Here is an 18,215-nt window from a genome sequence, read left to right on the forward strand (position 1 = left end):
GGAAATTACTTAAAGGTATTTGGAGTGTGGCAATAGGTAAGGAATAATAAGAAAGGAGGCTGGAGAAGCTGGCAGATCTTGACAGGCCTCACAGATCATGCTCAGGAGTTTGGACTTTATTTTAAAGGACAAGGGGGTCAGTTGGTCAGATGTGTGTTTGCTCTGGCTGTGGTCTTGTGGTTGGTTTGGAAGGGCAGAGACTGAGGTAGAGACTGGATGGTGTGGGAGGTAGGGGGTAGGGAGGAGGTGGGGGTAGGGGAAGCTGGAGTCTGGGATATTCCCAGGCTCTGGCTCGGGTAGCTGGGTGAGATGGGAAGTGCAGGAGGAGCTGACTTTGGCTGGGAAGAGCCAGCCAGCCAATTCAGTGTCTTGTGTGATATCTTTGAGGGGATATTCATTAGGCAATTCAATAAATGGATCTAAATTCAGGATAGTGGTCAGGCTTGAGGTAAAATCTAGAAGTTGGAAGCTTACAGGGGGTAGGCACATCCATGAATGTGGATGAGATTGCCCTGGAAACATACATAAAGTTGGAAAGAAGATGTCCTGAAAGCACTGTAGGATAGATGAAGGAAAAAGAGTAGTAAAGGAGGAGAAAGCAGGAGAGAGGTGAAGGTGTGGCAGCATCTCAGTAAGGAGGAAGCCTGGCGGCAAGATGAGTAAGGTGACACAGTTGTCCCCCACTGCTCCTCTGGACATCACTTCCTGTCCATAACTAGACTCACATGGCCTTGGGGGATAAGAGTGTGATGTAGTCAGCACAGGGCCCTTTCCTGGGAAAAGTTGTATTTTTTCTGCTATTATGTCCTTCCTAATAGTTTAATGTTAAAACATCTTTTCTTTTATGAAATGGTGATAATAGAAGATGGTAATTTTTAAACATCTTTCCTAGGAACAGTGATAAGTTAGCAGTCTATTAGTCTTCTCTCCCCATTGAAAAACAATTATTTTTTCCTGGTGCATGAAATGAAAGAAACTGGAATCATTGAGTTCAATTGGGTGGTCAATGGCACCGGGCTGAGAGGCACATGGAATGTGAATTAGGAAATGCCGAGGGTTGATGGGGTTTTAGAAAACTGGGCTTTGAAGAGAAGGAAGCTATGTACTCTATAACACTTTTTAATTTGATGGAGATTTGAATATGGTTATACCTTGAGGGGCAAGAGCTAAGGGGAGAAAGATAAAATGAGGATTCAAAGAGGGAGGCTCTGGGAGATGAGGGGCCAGATCCTGTGTGTAGTAGAAAGATGGGGCAGTGGTCTGGGGGCCTCCAGGGAGAAGCTGCAGTATCTGGTGCTTCCTTCCAGGGAGAGCCCCCCTTGGCCCTGGGCCTGTCCACCCGGAAGGCCCTCAGTATCCTGAAAGAGCAGCTGGAAGCAGTGCTGGAAGGACACCTGAGGGAACAGAAGAAATGTCTTACATGGAAGGTGAAGTTTTTCCTGGAAAGACCAAGTCCAGAGGGGATGGCAGAGAAGCAAGGGCAGCCCACTCCCAAGGCAGTGATGCACCCTGTCACCCTGGGTGGCTTGACATCAGGAAAAATCAGAAAGAAGGTTGGGGTTCCCTTGCAAAGAGATGCCCTGATCCTACTTGCTGCAGGACTGACAGACTGGACCCCAGTCCAGAAGACAGAGCCCGCCAGGGGAGCTGGGGGCGGGGTGGGGCGTATGTGCGTGGGAAGGCAGCCAGACTCCAGCTGGATGGTGAATTTTGGCTCCTTTCTCCCACCTTGTTCCTGACTCACTCAGTCTCCTTGTCCCTCCTTAGGAGATGTGGAGAAGCAGCTTCCTGTACCACAATAACCGCTGCTCCTGTTTCCACTGGCCGGGTGCCGCCCTCATGCTGCTGGCTGTGCTGCTGCTGCTGGGCTGCCATGGGAGCCAGCCTGCAGGGAGGTACCATGGCTCCCCACAGCCCCGAGGAGCTCATGCTGAGGGCTCTGGGGCTGTCCCTGTCCTGCCCCAGCAGATGATTTCTACCATCCCACCCAGGATGACCTGGGGACGATGGGGCTGCTGCTGCCCCTGTGCTGCTCCCACTTGGGCTCCTAGGTTATATGGGAACCTCTTTAGTCCCTTGACTGGGGACAGGGACCTGTCAGATAAGACTCTTTTTTCCGAAGGGCATGGGTGGGGAGGCGGAGTCTCGGGCCCTGGGGGTTGGCTGCTTTGCAGAGCCTCTTGTAGTCAGTGGTATACCCTCTGCCTCTCCACCAGTCGTGGGGTGGAGCTGGTGAACGCCTCGGCGCTGTTCCTGCTGCTGCTTCTCAACCTCATCCTGGTCGGGCGGCAGGGTCGGCTGAAGCGTCGGGAGGTAGAGCGCAGGCTCCGTGGGATCATTGACCAAATCCAAGGTGAGGCCAAGTTCAGGCACGGAGTGTGGGGAAAGATGCCCTGAGGCCCTGTGATGTATTGGAATCTGAAGAGCTCCCCCTTCTCCTCCTCACCCCCAGACAGGAGCCCTAGTGCAGGAGTTGCCTGTGGTCAGCAGTCCAGGGGCACTTGTCATCGAGAAAGTAAGAAGGACACCATGCCTTCTCTTGCACAAGGCAGTGTGAGCCGAGGGGCAGCGGTGGGTGCACAGGCAGTGGCCTGCATGCAGGAAGGGCACTGAGGGCTTGCTAATGTCAGGAGAGCACGAGAGGACATCACCCCTTTCCTGGAGGGCACTAGGGTTTCACTTCCAAGTCTGTCCTGTCTGGTAGGACCGTGCCAGGTAGGAAGATGGACCAGAGAAGTCTGAGATACCTTCAGGGTATCTAGGGCAGGGCCAGGAGCCCAGGATGGAGCAGCGCAGTTTCTAGAGGAGGGAACTGGTCAGAGCCAGACTCTGTGGCCTTCCCACCCAGTCAGTGCTTGTTGAGCTCCTGATGTGCACCCAGGGTAAGGACGGGTTCTTTTTTGTTTGTTTGTTTGTTTTGTTTTCTTTACTCATTTTTTTTTTTAGAGAAGTTGAAGTTTACTTTAAGAAAACTCACGCAGAAAGTACACAGTTCCCATATATAACCCCTCCACACCTAAATAATAGTTTTCCCTATTATTAACACTTTGTGTTTAGGTGGTACTTTTGTTACGATTGAAACAATATTGTTATAATTATATTATTAATTGTAGTCCAGAGCTTACATTTAGGGCTCAGTTTGAGTTATATAGTTCTATGTTTTTTTGGTTTTTGTGAAATATAACATATATACAATAACGCAATAAATTTCAAAGTACATTTTAACAAGTAGTTATAGAACAGATTTCAAAGTTTGGTGTGGGCTATAGTTCCACAATTTCCAGTTTTTCCTTCTGGCTGTTCCAAGAGACTGGAGACTAAAAAGAAATATCAATATAATGATTTGGTAGTCATACTTGTTTGTTAAACCTCTCTGTGGTAACTCCTTCTCCTTTGATTTACATCAGTGTCATTAGGGATTCTGCGAGAGGCTAGTTTCTTATTTTTACTTTCTGAGATGTGGAAAGGATTACAGACCAAGGTAAAGGACACAAAAACAAGTGTGAAGAAAAAAAAAAAGGCCTTTGTGTAGCCAGGGGTGGCTTGGACTGCTGCAGAGAAGCTGTGGCTTCAAATCTCATCCTTCTGTAGCCATAGCTTGGAATGGTCGAATGTCGGAAGCAGGTGGGCTATGGATCAAGCCAGGTATAACCTCATTAATGGATGCTTTATGGTGAAAGTTACCCAAGAGCTGGAAGGTTTTATCCTGTTGTTAGAGGCAAATTTGCCCCGGTTCTTCAGGGGCGCTGCAGTACTCTATCGTATGATAGACAGAAACCTCAAGTTAAGAAAACCACTAAGAAACTCCCCACTAAAAAACCATTGCAAAACTGCAGCAGTGTGAAGTTTGGAAAATGGAGAATGAGTTCTGTGAATTTGCACTAAAGCAGCTCCAATTCACTGGAGCCCATGCTATTCCAGAAGAAGATGGTGACCTCTGTTTCCTCACACAAAACCTTATCTATGAAAAGATTTACCCTAAAGCACAAGTACAAGGTGTGATGTTGGATTCTTGAACTGATATTTTGACTCTCTCTTCACCTTAGTACTCGGCTCCCCAATCTGTATTACTGATAGGTGTAATTTATTTGCGTGATAAGAGAATTTATTTGGAGCCAAGTTAGGAAATAGGACAAAAACATCAAGGAAATAGATACTGGCTAGTATGTCAGTGTTCTAAGAAGTTTAAGTCAGTTTCTCTTTCTGGTTAAATTTTGATATGAGTTATAACATCCTGCCTGAAAAAAAACTACACTTCACCTAAAATAATCACATAGCAGGTCTAATCAAAGGGCTAAATACAACTTCAGAAAAGGTTCTGATACTCTGTTTTTTAAAAATATTTTTATTAAGATATCTTCATGCACATATTTACAGTCCATCCAAAATAAACAATTAATGGCTTACAATATCATCACATAGTGTGTATTCATCACCATGATTATTTTTAGAACATTTGTATTACTCCAGAAAAAGAAATAACAAGAAAAAAGAAAAAACCCATACATCCCATACCTCTTACCCCTCCCTTCCCGCTCATTGACCACTAGTATTGCAATCTAACCTTTTTTTTCACCCCTTATCCCCCCCATTATTTCTTTATTTATTGTCCTAATTTTTTTACTTGTCTGTCCATATCTGGAAAAAGGAAGAGTCAGCCACTAGTTTTTCACAATCACATGGTCACATTGTAAAAGCTATAGAATTACACAATTGTCTTCAAGACTCAAGGCTACTGGAATACAATTCAACAGTTTTGGGTACTATCCTCCAGCCATTCCAATACACCACAAACTAAAAAGGGATATCTACATAATACATAAGAAAAACCTCCAGGATAACTTCTTGACTCTGTTTGAAATCTTTCAGCCATTGAAACTTAATTTTGTCTCATTTTGTTCCCTCTTTTGGTCAAGAAGCCTTTCTCAATTCCATGAGGCCGGGTCCCAGCTTATTCCCAGGAGTCATATCCCATATTGCCAGGAAGATTTAGACCCCTGGGAGTCATATCCTATATAGGAGGGAGGGCAGTGAGTTCACCTGCCAAGTTGGCTTAGAGAGAGAGGCCACATCTGAGCAACAAAAGAGGTTCTCTGGGGATAATTAGGCATAATTATAAGTAGGTTTAGCTTCTTCTTTGCAAGAATACGTTTCATAGGGGTGAGCCCCAAGATCAAGGGCTCAGTGTATTGCATTGGTGTCCTCACTGCTTGCAAGAATATCAGGAATTCCTCAGATGGGAAAGTTGACTATTTCTTCCTTTCTCCCCATCCCCCAAGGGGAGTTTGCAAATACTTTTTTATTCTTTGCCGAAATTACTCTGGGATGTATGGAGGCATCACACTAACCTGAACAAACCCAACAAGATCTCACAGACTATTCAAGATTCCATGTAATTATGGTGTTCGAATAGACTGACCATATAAGTTAAATTAGATAATGGGCTATCCAAAATATAATTTTTGCACCAGACAAACATCTCTTCCTTTGGTCTCACACAAAAGTTGAAGTCTGAAAATATGGACCATACCATCCTTTACCCTGTATTCTGAATTATCTTAGTCCTATCCAGATCAGCTTCATTCATATCTCTAGTCAAAGTCTGATCACTTTTTCACTTTTTTTAACAGTTACTGTTTGAGGTAATGCTGACTTTCATAGCTTCAGAGCTCTAGCTCTGAGTCTCAGGTGTCACACAAATGCCCGAAGTTTCAGGGAACGATCAGGTTATATACAAATAGCTCAGTATCTCAGAATTTAGAATAACAGTTACAACTCCGGAATAGATGTGACTGCTATAAGAGCTTACATCTAGGAACCTTTACAGTAGGCCCCAACCTGATAACCCATGCTCTTGACTTAAATTCTTCGAATTTGTATATTATAGTTAGTCCATATGAGTGAAGCATGATAATATTTGTCTTTTTGTTTCTGACATTTCATTCAACATACTGTCCTCAAGGTTCATTCACCTAGTTGCATCCTCACAACTTCTTTCCTTCTTGAAGCGGCTCAGTAGTCCATTGTACGTCTACACCACAGTTCCCCTTTCCATTCCTCAGTCGTTGTACCCTTAAGCCAGCTCCCTCCACTGGTAATCACCAACACTGCCACCATAAACCCCAGTGTGCAAATGTCCCTTCGTGTCACTATTCTCAGTTCCTCCACGCATATACCTAGCAACAGGGTTGCAGGAGCTTATGGCAGCCCCACCCCTAGCCTCCTGTGGAGCCACTACACTGCTGTCCAGAGGGGCTGCACTTCTCAGCTTCCCTACCAACAGTGAATAGGTACATCTCTTTCCCCACATTTTCTCCAGCATTTGTGATAATCTGTTTGTTTTTTGGGGGTGCGTGGTCTGGGAATCAAAGTGATAACTGTTTTTGACAAGCAAAGCATTTTTTCAACTAACTATGAATGCTACTTCCACCATCACCTGGTGGTTTGGGTTACACACCTAATATTGAATAGTGTTACTAGTTGGTGGCAGTGTGTGCTTTGTTTTTGTGAATCATGTCCCATGAAATGTATTAGAGTGTTCTATCATGTTTGCTAAGAAATGCTTCTGCTGTAGTTCGATTTGCCCATATTTATGTAGGTTGTTTTAATTTTTTTTAATGATGATTAGTGTTAAAACAAAACAATTTAAACCATTACTAACACTGTAAAAAAAAAAATAGAGTCAAAGCAGTATTTCTCATTCCTGCCTCCCCAGTGTGTCTAAGATTGGGAAGACACCTGAAAGAATGTTGATATTACATGACTTTTAGTTAAGACCTCCACACATTGATATCAAAAAAGAAAGTTTAGATTCATTTCTCCATAGATTATTTGTAATAGCTGTAAAATGATAATATCATTGACTCCACATTTAACTCCATTAATGAGCTGTGGGATGGGTAGGGTTTTCCTACTTCTTCTGTACTTTTACCTGTAGATTATTTTTACTGAGGTGCTTTATAATGGTGTTTTAAAGCACTGCATTTACAAAAAAAGGTAAATGCTATAAATATTGTATATTTTATGTATTTGGACCAAAAGGTTACAAGCAATTAAACAAAAGTGGTACTGCACTAATTTTATCATGCCAAGTAAACCAATAGACCTAAAAACAAACAAACAAACAAAAACCACCCATTCTTCAAAGCCCATCTCAAATACTACCTTTCCACCTCACTGTCTTTGATCACCCCAGCCGGATATATTTGTTTCCTAGTTTGTGCTTCTGCAGCACTGGGCTCTTTCTCAACACTTAACACATTTACCTTGTTTGTAGTTACTTGCCTAAAGGTCTCCTTTCCCCAGCCAGGTTATAGCTGGAGGACTGAACAGGAACTTTGTCTTTCTCACCTGTATACCCCTCCCAGGGCCCAGCAGTTTTTGTGAAATGCATTCGAATGAAATAAGGGATACAAAGAATAAGAGCTTTAGGTGTATGAAGGGGGCGGAAGTGGCTGGGCTGGAGAGGTTGGGAAAGATTTTCTAGAGGAGATGGATCTGGAATGGAGAGGTTAAAGCAGGCCTTCCTGGAGAGGAAGAAGAGCAGGCACAGGCCCCGAGGCATGGGCTGTGTGGGCTGGAGGGCAGTAGTCATTTAAAAGGTTGCTTCCTTTTTTCCATTCTCCTCAGATGCCCTCAGGGAGGGCAAGGAGATCACCTGGCCAAATGCTATGTACCCGGACCTCCACATGCCCTTTGCACCTTCCTGGTCACTGCACTGGGCCTACCGGGATGGACATCTGGTTAACCTGCCAGTGAGCCTGTTGGTGGAAGGAGACATCATAGCTCTGAGGCCTGGCCAGGAGTCGTTCGCCTCCCTGAGGGGGATCAAGGTAGCTCAAGGCTTTTCTCCTTCCATGGAAAGTGTGGGAATATCCATAGGAAATGCTGGACAGAGCTTAATCCTTGAAGCTTCCTGGTCAGTTCCTGGGTTTATGGCAAGAGCTTTAAGAGAATGGAGCAGAGCTGGGTTATCTTGCTCTTCTTTTGCCTCTTTCTTCTCCCAGGCTACTAGGAATCCAGTCCCACAGTTCAGTCACCTCAACTGACTTTCTGCTAACTGACAGTCACTAACCCAGAGAGATGCCTCCAGCTAGCTGGAGTTTCCAAAGAAGAGTGGTTTCCGACTGACCCCTTACTTACCTCACCCTCCTTCCCTTGGTTGCTGGCAGGATGATGAGCATATTGTCTTGGAGCCCGGAGACCTGTTTCCCCCTTTCTCTCCACCTCCATCTCCCCGGGGAGAGGTGAAGAAAGGACCACAGAGTCCCCAGCAGCACCGGCTCTTCCGAGTCCTCGAGACCCCTGTGATTGAGAGCGTCAGGTAGGGTTGCTGCACCACTGGGCCATGCCCCTGACATCTCTGCCCCTGTCCTTCCCAAGAGACCCCTGTGACTCACAGTGTCACATGGGGCCACTGTACCGCCATCCCCGATCCTTTTGCCTGTGAACAGGGTAGTGAGGCAAGTGAGGAAGGAGCCTCATTCATACCGTGGCCCTCGTAAGGGCCAAGTATCCTCCTTAGACTCCTTTGTCAGTTTCTTGAGAGAATTCTTAAACTGACTGCTTTCCTCTCAGTCTGCGTTCCTTCTCCTGGGGGAATACTCGTCTGGGTCCAAGTAAAAGGGAATTCCAGGACCTGGTGAAGTCATGAAGCAGCGTCTGGTTAAGAGACCAAGAATCTCTCCAAGGTGGGGGGTGGGTTTCTATCTCTTCCCTGAGTGGGGCTAAGGGCTGCTTGCCTCTTCCACAGATGGTGCCTGGCCATGGCCCTGTCCCGCCCTGTCACTGCCCTGGACAATGAGCGGTTCACGGTGCAGTCGGTGATGCTGCACTATGCAGTGCCCGTGGTCCTGGTGCGTGAGCCGGGGCCGCTCGGGAACAAGAGGGCTGGGAAACAGGGGACCCGGTTTTAGTTCCCTGGGTTAACTCAGAGGACCATGCGAATGAAGACAGAGGGTCAAGTGAAGACAGTGGGTCCAGGGAAAAGGAAGGGAAGTGGGAGCCTGGGGCCGCTTCGCAGTGGGTATGAAGCCTGCACCTCCCCTACACCCCACAGGCTGGCTTCCTTATCACCAATACCCTGCGCTTCATGTTCCACGCCCCCGGGGTCACCTCCTGGCAGTACACCCTACTGCAGCTGCAGGTGAGGACTGCCTTTCCTTCCCCTTGAGCTTTTTTCTTTCCCACCAGGTGGGTGTGTCCCCTCCCCGTGTCCTCTGGAGCTCAGCAGCTTAAGAATGCCTCCTTCTCATTCCCTACCCTTCCCTTCCCACCCCTCCTACTCAGGCCATGGCCTCAAGGCCAGGAAATCCCCTCCCTCCCTTCCTTCTCCTGGGCTTTCGCTCTTCCAGAGCCTTCCATATGGTTCACTCTTCCAGGTGAATGGTGTCCTGCCCATCCTCCCCCTGCTCTTCCCAGTTGTCTGGGTTCTGGCAACTGCCTGTGGAGAAGCCCGTGTTCTGGCCCAGATGAGCAAGGCCTCGCCCAGCTCCCTGGTGCGTTCTTCACCACCATCTCCAAGGCAGCTGGGTAGGGTGCAGGAACAAAAGAGGGGGTGGCTGTGCCCCAGAGAGCTGGGGCAGAAGTCTCACCCCACCTTGGGCTGTGAGTGCTGGTCGGCCCTGGGTGCCTCTCCTAGGGCTCTGGCCCTCTCTATTCCAGAAGGGTCTCCAGGCCAGGCCCTGGCATGGGAGTGAGGGTGGGCGAAACTATCCTTGCTTCTGCCAGACAGGGACTGCCTGGGTGTTCTTTACTAAGGGTCTGGGAGCCTCGCTGATTTGGGGGTCTCCCCTTCTACCACTTGGAGGCCTATGTGAGGAGAGTTCTTTTTTCCCCACTGACAATTTTCATCCCCTTTCCACGTGCAGCTGGCCAAATTTTCAGAGGATACCCTCAGCAGCTACACAGAAGTCGTCTCCCCTCAGGTACACTGACTCCAGATGGATTCTGCCTCAGGCCCCTTGGCCATAAACTCAGGCTCCCTAGGCCTTTCCCCGGGACCCTGGGACTCCTCTGCTTTGCAGCCTTTGAGCGTCCAGCAGAGCTCTGGAAGCCTAGCAGTGCACCTGCATAGGAACAGACCCTGGGCCCGTGCCTGTCATGCATCAGACCCTGGCCCTGGGCAAATGTTTGTCCAACCTGACCACCAGTACTTTCCTGGACTCTTCTGACTTTGAGTGCCAGAAACCATCTCTAGGGAGACAGGGGCTGAGTCCCCAATGGCCTTGTAGACTTCATTTCTCCCATCAGGAAATGCTACGCTGTATATGGGGCCACTTTCTGAGGGTGATCCAGGGGACGTCACCAACACTGAGCCACAGTTCCAGCCTGCTGCACAGCTTGGGCTCCGTCACGGTGAGGGCAGGCCTGTAGTGAGGTGGCAGCCTGCTGGAATAGGCCTCCATCCAGCTGCATCTGGGTTGCACTTCTGCCACTTTCGTGGCCCCTGTATGCATCAGGCTAATGCCAAAGCCCCTTTCCATGCCTCACCTCTCTCCTTGTAGGTGCTATGCTGTGTAGACAAACAGGGGATTCTATCATGGCCAAATCCCAGCCCAGAGACGGTGCTGTTCTTCAGTGGCAAGGTGGAGCACCCTCACAGCAGCCACGAGGACCTCACAGATGACCTGTCCACCCGCTCCTTCTGCCATCCCGAGGTAGAGGAGGAGGTACGGCCGGCTCCCAGGGGCCCACTTTTGGGCCAGGCTGTTTAGCCTAGGAGCCCGGCCAGTGGCCTCAGGGAAGGTGAGGTTTAGGAGGGAGGAGGAGGGCTCAGGTACCATTAAGCTCTGCTTCAGAGCTGTCAAGGTGAAGCCACAGAGCAGGTGGTAGGGGGGCCCAGGGCTGACCAGTTCCATGGTCCAGGGCGGCTGTTGGGGTCCAAGTCCAAGGCGTGTACTCCTTCTCCACAGCCTCATGAACGAGATGCCCTCCTGGCTGGCTCCCTGAACAATACCCTGCACCTTTTCAATGAGCAGAAGCCTGGCAACTTGCCTAGCGATTGTCCCAAGCCCCTGGAGCCCCACTTTCACCACAAACCACACAGCCGCAGCCAACACCCATCGGGCTCCAACGTGAGCTTCAGCCGGGACACTGAGGGTGGTGAAGAAGAGCCCCACAAGGTGAGAACAGAGGCAGAGGGGCACACCACCTGCACTGGCTACAGGGGTCCTGGCCTCCCTTGTGCTGGGGCTCAGCCCAGCCTAAACCAGTGGAAGCCCATAAACGACATGAAGGTCATACCCTTCATTCTAGAACCTTCTAGGCTTGGCCAGTTAGTACAATCTCCTGGAGCCTGGCCCCAATCTATTCTGTGTGTGAGCCCATTTACCCCTTTCCAGGTCTCAGTGAAGGCAATTGCTTAGGGTTAGTCCCTTGTCACCTAATTGCAGCCTTCTAAAGGCATAAAGCCAGTGGCTCTAAAGGATCCTTTTGGCTGAAAATGATCCTTTTTTGTTTCCTCCTTGGTTTGGTCTTTGTTCTTTTTCGGTATTGCAGTGTCATCTTTGGTCCTCTGCTGAGATGTAGGTATCAGGACCAGAGAGGAGCCCAGGAAGGACAGGAAGAGGGTGTGGGGAGGGAGGTGGAGTATGCTAGTGTGAGCCCTGTCTGCTAGGAAAGATGTGCAGAAGGGAGCCCCTTTCCCACACAGCCTACTCCCCCTGCCTCCCCCTAAGCTGGCATCTCCCTTGTGTGTCTTCTGCAGAACCAGCCCGGGATGGAGGGTGAGGCCAATGAAGCAGAGGACTTGGTGTGTGACTGCCACCTGGAGATGCTGCGCCTGTCCCAGGACCAGCAGAACCCCTCCTGCATCCAGTTCGATGACTCCAACTGGCAGCTTCACCTTACCTCCCTCAAGCCCCTGGGCCTCAACGTGCTGCTGAACCTGTGTGACGCCAATGTCACTGAGAGGCTTTGTCGGTTCTCGGACCACCTGTGCAACGTTGCCCTGCAGGAGAGCCACAGTGCTGCGCTGCCTGTGCACGTGCCCTGGGGCCTCTGTGAGCTTGCCCGCCTCATTGGTACGGCCGCTTGCTGAGCCCATGGGCAGGCTGTGGCTTCCAGGCCAGTGACTTCACATACAGCAGCCCTTGGCCTGGCACCTTCTGACCAAGAGCACTATAAACTCCTTGAACTTCCAATTGTCCCCTTTAATCAGACACCTCCGTGCCTGACCAAGTTTCCTAATCTGGAAAAATAAGTGGGTAAAAGGCCGAAACAAACCAGCCCCAACTGATAGGCTTCCTGTCCAGGCCCAGGGAAGGGTTTGCAGGTAAAGTGTGTTTCCTCCCAGAAGCCCTGAGTTCCCTTCCCCCTCCTCTAGGCTTCACTCCTGGGGCCAAGGAGCTCTTCAAGCAGGAGAACCATCTGGCTCTATACCGCCTCCCCAGCGCCGAGATGGTGAAGGAGACCTCGTTGGGGAGGCTCTCCTGTGTCACCAAGCGGCGCCCCCCCCTCAGCCACATGATCAGCCTCTTCATCAAGGACACCACCACCAGTGAGCCCTCCCCCCCAGGCCAGCATCAGGCCCAGCCCTTAAGGAGCTTGGCTGGGCAAGGATCTGCACCACCCCCAACATCTGGTTCCAGGGTGGCTTGGCTGACTAGCACTAGACTGTTCCCTGAGTACTCTAATGGCAGCAGGGATCAGATTTGGGTGCTGGGGCTAGAATGGGGATGGTCCGGAGGGGGCTGTCTGAGGTTTAAGTTCACAGAAAGATGGGGGTAATAGTGTCTGTAATGAGCCCCACTGTTGATGCTGGTGCTGGCATTCTATAAAGGCCGACTGACTGTGGGGCTCCACCCCTCATGTTCCTTGGCACCTTCTCAAGGATGACAGTGTGGTCCCTGCTAGGTCTGAGTTAGGGACGGGGTAGTTTTAGGCCCCCCGTGGCTGACCTTTGCCCCACTCCAGGCACAGAACAGATGCTGTCCCATGGCACTGCCGATGTGGTTTTGGAGGCGTGCACTGACTTCTGGGATGGAGCAGACATCTACCCTCTCTCTGGTTCCGATAGGTGGGTGAGGAAGTACATGCTGGTGGCAGGCCCAGGCAGCTCTGCCAGACCCACAGGCCTGGGTTCATCCCAGTACCTAGACACTCATCTCTTTCTGCCTTTCTCCTCTGGCAGAAAGAAAGTGCTGGATTTCTACCAGCGAGCCTGCCTGTCTGGCTACTGCTCCGCCTTCGCCTACAAGCCCATGAACTGCGCCCTGTCCTCTCAGCTCAATGGCAAATGCATTGAGCTGGTGCAGGTGCCGGGCCAGGGCAGCTTCTTCACCCTGTGCGAACTGCCCAGCACCAGCCCTATCAAGCAGAGCACTCGCTGCAACAGCTGGAGCTCGGATGGTACCGTGCATGGCCAAGGGGGTCTGGTATTGGGTTGCTCAGTGGCTGGGGGGAGCCCAGGGGGCAGGGAGGCCTAGACTGAAACCAAGGGTACAGTGGGCACAGCCCTGGACTTGAATGGCACATGCTGCCTTTGTGGCCAGGGCTGGTGTCTTAGTTTTCTCATTCGTAAAAAGGCATCTACTCTGCCTCCTCATACCAGGTGGGATAATGTAGAAAAAGGGCTTTCTATGAGTGATAGAGCAGCCTGCATTTATAAAGCCTTTGCCTATTAGGATCAGACAAAAGAGAGTCACAATCCCTGTGTAGGCAGGAGGGACTCAGGCTCTACCTCCCCCTACCTTTCCTTGCCCCACCAATCACCCAACTTATGGGTTCTCATCAACCCAAGAGGCCATGACGGGAAGCACTAGCCAAGGGCACAGAGCTGGGAGGTGCCGTACCCACCCTTGGCCTTGAGTGCTCAGGACTGCCCCTAATATTGCCTTTTGTTGTCTTCTCTCCTGCATCTGTTGGCTCCTTTGCGTGTCTTGGTGGTGTATGTGCGTGTGGCTGTGTGTGGTCCCTGGGACCTGTGTGCACACTGATGGGTGTGGTGCCTCTGTGTGTGTGTGTGTGTGTGTGTGTGTGGCCTCGGGCTGCCTCCTGGAACCCGCCGGCCCGGGGTGCGGTGGCTGCGTCCTGGTGGGCTCCGGGCCTGTGCCTACGTGAAGAAGGGCTCGGGGAGGTGCTGGAGAAGGAAGACTGCATGCAGGCCCTGAGCGGCCAGATCTTCATGGGCATGGTGTCATCCCAGTACCAGGCCCGGCTGGACATCGTGCGCCTCATCGACGGGCTGGTCAACGCCTGTATCCGCTTTGTCTACTTCTCTCTGGAGGATGAGCTCAAAAGCAAGGTGGAGAGGAGACCATCCACACAGCTGTTCCTGCCCCTCTATCCTACTGGCCTCTGGCCCCATTCCTTTGTTGTTGTCTGCTCTTTGCAGGTGTTTGCTGAAAAGATGGGCCTGGAGACAGGCTGGAATTGCCACATCTCCCTCACACCCAATGGTGACATGCCTGGCTCCGAGATCCCACCCTCCAGCCCCAGCCACGCAGGCTCCCTGCATGATGAGCTCAACCAGGGTGCGTGATGCATGCTGGGGGATGGGGGTAGGTAGAACATACCCCTCCTTGGGGCCGCAGCTAGGAGCAGCCTTCACAGATCCCTCCTGAGAAGAACTCCCCCCTGGAGAACAGCTCTGCCCACTGTGGGTGACAGCAGTGTGGGGGAGGAATGGAGACCTGTAGGTAGGAAGCTCTATGGCAAGGGAGGGCCCCAGGGGTTGGCCTGAAGGCCAGGGTCAGGCTTTCATCTCCACAGTGTCCAGAGATGACACGGAAGGGCTCCTCCTGATGGAGGAGGAGGGTCACTCTGACCTCATTAGCTTCCAGCCAACAGACAGTGACATCCCCAGCTTCTTGGAGGACTGCAACCGGGTATGTGGCAGCATCTGCTCCACCCCCCACCCTGCCCTGACCCCAGAGAGGCCGCACAGCTGGCAAGGAGAAGACTGGTCCAGGGAAGAGAACGGAGGGAGGAGGTGGCAGGTGGGCACAGTGGAGGGGTCCTTTCCCGTCCTGAGGCCACCACCCTGCCCCTGCTCTCTCCAGGCCAAGCTGCCCCGGGGTATCCACCAGGTGCGGCCACATCTGCAAAACATTGACAATGTGCCCTTACTTGTGCCCCTCTTCACTGACTGTACCCCTGAGAGTGAGTACTCTCTCCCCCAGTCCCCATAGCTCTCCTGGGACCTGGGATCATATGGGCTCTGGAAGGGATGCAGGTCTCCCAGGCAGGGTTTGGAGGAACCTGGGCTGGGATTGAGTTGGACCATGGGTGTACATATGGCATTCATGCTATGGGGGTGGGCATGTTCCCTTGTCTCCTGTCCCCTGTACTGTGGGCCTCTGTGCAGTGCCCCAGATGGGGCTCTGCCTGCCTGACCCTGTGCCTTCCACTCTATCCACATCCCCTTCCCCCAGCCATGTGTGAGATGATTAAGATCATGCAGGAGTATGGAGAGGTGACCTGCTGCCTGGGCAGCTCTGCCAACCTGCGGAACAGCTGCCTTTTCCTCCAGAGCGACATCAGGTCAGGGCAAGACTTTTGAGCTGCTGGGCCAGCCTTTCCCTCCCAGAGACCCCAGCCTCAGTGATTGCATGGGGCATATTCCATGGCTGTTCTTGCCCTGTTGAGACTCAGGCCTCTGGGCATGGTGGGAAGAAGAGAAACGGGGTGCTCAGTCCTGTGGGAACAGGAGGCCTCAGAGCTCATGGGTGCACCCCATCCCCCCACTGCAAGCAGCATTGCCCTGGACCCCCTGTACCCGTCCCGTTGCTCCTGGGAGACCTTTGGATACGCCACCAGCATCAGCATGGCCCAGGCCTCTGATGGCCTTTCTCCCCTGCAACTTGCAGGGCAGCTCAATAGCCTGCCCTGTTCCCTGAGCTTTCGCCAGGAGGAGACGATCAGCATCATCCGGCTCATTGAACAGGTACGGGCTCCAGTGGGTGGAGGTAGGTGCTGCAGCGAGGTCTGCTCGTGGTGGGATGGGAAGAAGGGATGAGTGCAGGACACACAGTATGGGTCTGTGCTTTCAAAGGTGAACTCGTGGCCCTGGGCTGCTCCTGGCTCAGCCTCAGAGTGAAGCCCTCCTGGGCAGTTTTATTTGCTTCTGCTCCTTCCTGGTAGGAGCCTCTCATTGGGCCTCTGCCTCTTGGCTGAAACTCGTCAGCAATAGGGGTTGGAAAGGGTCAGCCAGGCCTAGGATGTAACCTGTCCCCATCGGTCCCTAGGCTCGGCATGCCACCTACGGCATCCGTAAGTGCTTCCTCTTTCTGCTGCAGTGCCAGCTGACCCTTGTGGTCATCCAGGTGAGGTGGGTCAGCACAGACATGCTCCTCCCTGCCCACTCCCTTACCCAGGCACCAGCTGGGAGCATGAGGAGGGAGGCCTGGGAGGGAAGCAGCCAAGCCAAGGGGTCCCCAAGAGCCTCTGTGAAATCCGCAGCCCTCATTAGTGGAATAGGTTTCCCTCTGGCCCCAGCTCCTCTGAGCCAGGAGGTACGTGACTGGGAACAGTGTGAGGCAGCCCTGGGGCACACAGGGTCTCACTCTTTGCCATCCTCTAACTCTGGTCCTCGGATTCCCACCTGGTCTAGTTCCTTTCTTGCTTGGTCCAGTTGCCACCACTGCTGAGCACCACCGACATCCTGTGGCTGTCCTGCTTCTGCTACCCTCTGCTCAGGTGAGAGGCTGTGGCTCCTCTGGGCCCAGGCAGGCAGGGGCGGGTTGCCACCGAGGGTCCCCAGCAGCTAAGGTTCCGGGAGGACTGCTTAGTGCGACCTCTTCTGGAACAGAAGGCCTCAGGAGGAAGTCTCCCACTTTCTTATTCCCTCGCCCCACCAGATGTGGCCTCCTCCCAAGACTCCCTCAAGGGAAGCCTTTAGAGAGGGACTGAGGGACACAGTCGCCATCTCTTCACCCAATCTCTGCTTTTCAGCATCTCCTTGCTTGGGAAACCCCCCCATAGCTCCATCATGTCTATGGCTACAGGGAAGAATCTTCACTCCATTCCCAAGAAGGTAGGCAAGGCGGAACCCGATGAGCTTGGGCCTTTCTCGGGGGCTAGGGGAACTAACCTGAACCTTTGGGGAGGTCAGGATGGAGGACTCTGTCAGAACTGGTCCTGGTCAAAAAGGAGATGGTGCAGAACTGAGAAGGCTCCTTGCCGTGAGGGTGGGGACTGTCAGATAAAGGCAAAGCGGGCTCAGGTCTGGGCCTCTTGCCTGGCTGGCAGACGGGCCATCCTCCATGTAGGTGATGGGCCCCTTCCCTCCACAGACCCAGCACTACTTCCTGCTCTGCTTCTTGCTCAAGTTCAGCCTCACTATCAGTTCGTGCCTCATCTGCTTTGGCTTCACACTGCAGAGCTTCTGCGACAGCTCCCGGACCCGCAACCTCAGCAACTGCACCTCTATCATGCTGCACAGGTGGGCCCAGCCCCTGGGCTTCCCACCACCCCTCCCTGGGCTTCCACCAATCCCCATCCCAGTCCGCTTCCTTCTGGCCCAGAGGAGGCTGAGCCCCTCCTCGGTTTGGCAGCAATGCTGATGCTGCTCCAGACTGGTTTGAGGAGTTTGCCAATGGGTTGCTGCTGGCTCAGAAGCTCACCGCCACATTGATCGTCCTGCACACTGGTGAGGGGCTTCCCCGGGAATGGGGGCCATAGGAGCCACACCAACTCAGCAGTAGCCAGTAGAGGGGTCTCCAGGGAGTGGGGCCTCGGCGGGCAGCATTCTGATGCCTTGTCTCTTGGACCCCACCTCTGTAGTGTTCATTTCCGTCACGCATGTGCATCGCACAAAACCGCTGTGGAGGAAGAGCCCCTTGACCAACCTCTGGTGGGCCATGACGGTGCCTGTGGTGTGAGTGTCACTGGGCTGGAGGGCTAGGGAGGAGGAGAGTAGCTTCTGTGGGGCTGTGACTTGAGGGTGGCATTTGGCTTAGAGGTTTAACAGTGCCCCCCTTGAGGCAATTTTAATACTGAGAAAAGCAGGGAAGGGGGTGGGAAGACTCGGTTCAGACAGAGCTGTGCCCTCTTCCTGCAGGCTGCTGGGCCAGGTGGTCCAGACAGCAGTGGACCTGCAGCTGTGGACACACAGGGACAGCCACATACACTTTGGCCTGGAGGATGTGCCTCTTCTGACATGGCTTCTGGGCTGTCTTTCGCTTGTCCTGGTGGTGGTCACCAATGAGATCGTGAAACTACACGAGATTCGGTGAGATGCCAGCAAGGCCCGGGCCCAGGCCTGTTCCCCAAAC

At 52.1% G+C, this 18,215-nt stretch overlaps 1 protein-coding gene and 1 pseudogene across 10 annotated transcripts in view; both read left to right on the forward strand.

The window, feature by feature from the left end:
• Positions 1-18,215, forward strand: part of TMEM94 (transmembrane protein 94) — a 59,341-nt gene that overhangs the window by 39,860 nt on the left and 1,266 nt on the right. For 2 of the 10 annotated variants that reach the window (XM_077163781.1, XM_077163782.1), the window contains exons 3-31: positions 1,308-1,427; positions 1,768-2,353; positions 2,453-2,515; positions 7,630-7,832; positions 8,172-8,323; positions 8,753-8,855; positions 9,059-9,145; positions 9,381-9,497; positions 9,870-9,926; positions 10,252-10,356; positions 10,506-10,670; positions 10,914-11,123; positions 11,708-12,023; positions 12,326-12,499; positions 12,916-13,018; positions 13,133-13,350; positions 14,064-14,245; positions 14,336-14,474; positions 14,713-14,828; positions 15,003-15,102; positions 15,375-15,483; positions 15,697-15,886; positions 16,188-16,265; positions 16,553-16,638; positions 16,894-16,975; positions 17,235-17,383; positions 17,496-17,590; positions 17,725-17,818; positions 18,002-18,172. In XM_077163781.1, coding sequence (XP_077019896.1) covers positions 1,308-1,427; positions 1,768-2,353; positions 2,453-2,515; positions 7,630-7,832; positions 8,172-8,323; positions 8,753-8,855; positions 9,059-9,145; positions 9,381-9,497; positions 9,870-9,926; positions 10,252-10,356; positions 10,506-10,670; positions 10,914-11,123; positions 11,708-12,023; positions 12,326-12,499; positions 12,916-13,018; positions 13,133-13,350; positions 14,064-14,245; positions 14,336-14,474; positions 14,713-14,828; positions 15,003-15,102; positions 15,375-15,483; positions 15,697-15,886; positions 16,188-16,265; positions 16,553-16,638; positions 16,894-16,975; positions 17,235-17,383; positions 17,496-17,590; positions 17,725-17,818; positions 18,002-18,172 — 4,370 coding nt within the window. The remainder of the gene's footprint in view (positions 1-1,307; positions 1,428-1,767; positions 2,354-2,452; positions 2,516-7,629; positions 7,833-8,171; positions 8,324-8,752; positions 8,856-9,058; positions 9,146-9,380; positions 9,498-9,869; positions 9,927-10,251; positions 10,357-10,505; positions 10,671-10,913; positions 11,124-11,707; positions 12,024-12,325; positions 12,500-12,915; positions 13,019-13,132; positions 13,351-14,063; positions 14,246-14,335; positions 14,475-14,712; positions 14,829-15,002; positions 15,103-15,374; positions 15,484-15,696; positions 15,887-16,187; positions 16,266-16,552; positions 16,639-16,893; positions 16,976-17,234; positions 17,384-17,495; positions 17,591-17,724; positions 17,819-18,001; positions 18,173-18,215) is intronic. The other 8 variants (XM_077163786.1, XM_077163783.1, XM_077163784.1 and 5 more) reach the window with 8 other exon arrangements.
• Positions 2,530-7,619, forward strand: LOC143685593 (heparan sulfate 2-O-sulfotransferase 1 pseudogene; annotated as a pseudogene).

Source organism: Tamandua tetradactyla, chromosome 6 (genome assembly GCF_023851605.1).
Source record: "Tamandua tetradactyla isolate mTamTet1 chromosome 6, mTamTet1.pri, whole genome shotgun sequence".
NCBI classification, from domain to species: domain Eukaryota; kingdom Metazoa; phylum Chordata; class Mammalia; order Pilosa; family Myrmecophagidae; genus Tamandua; species Tamandua tetradactyla.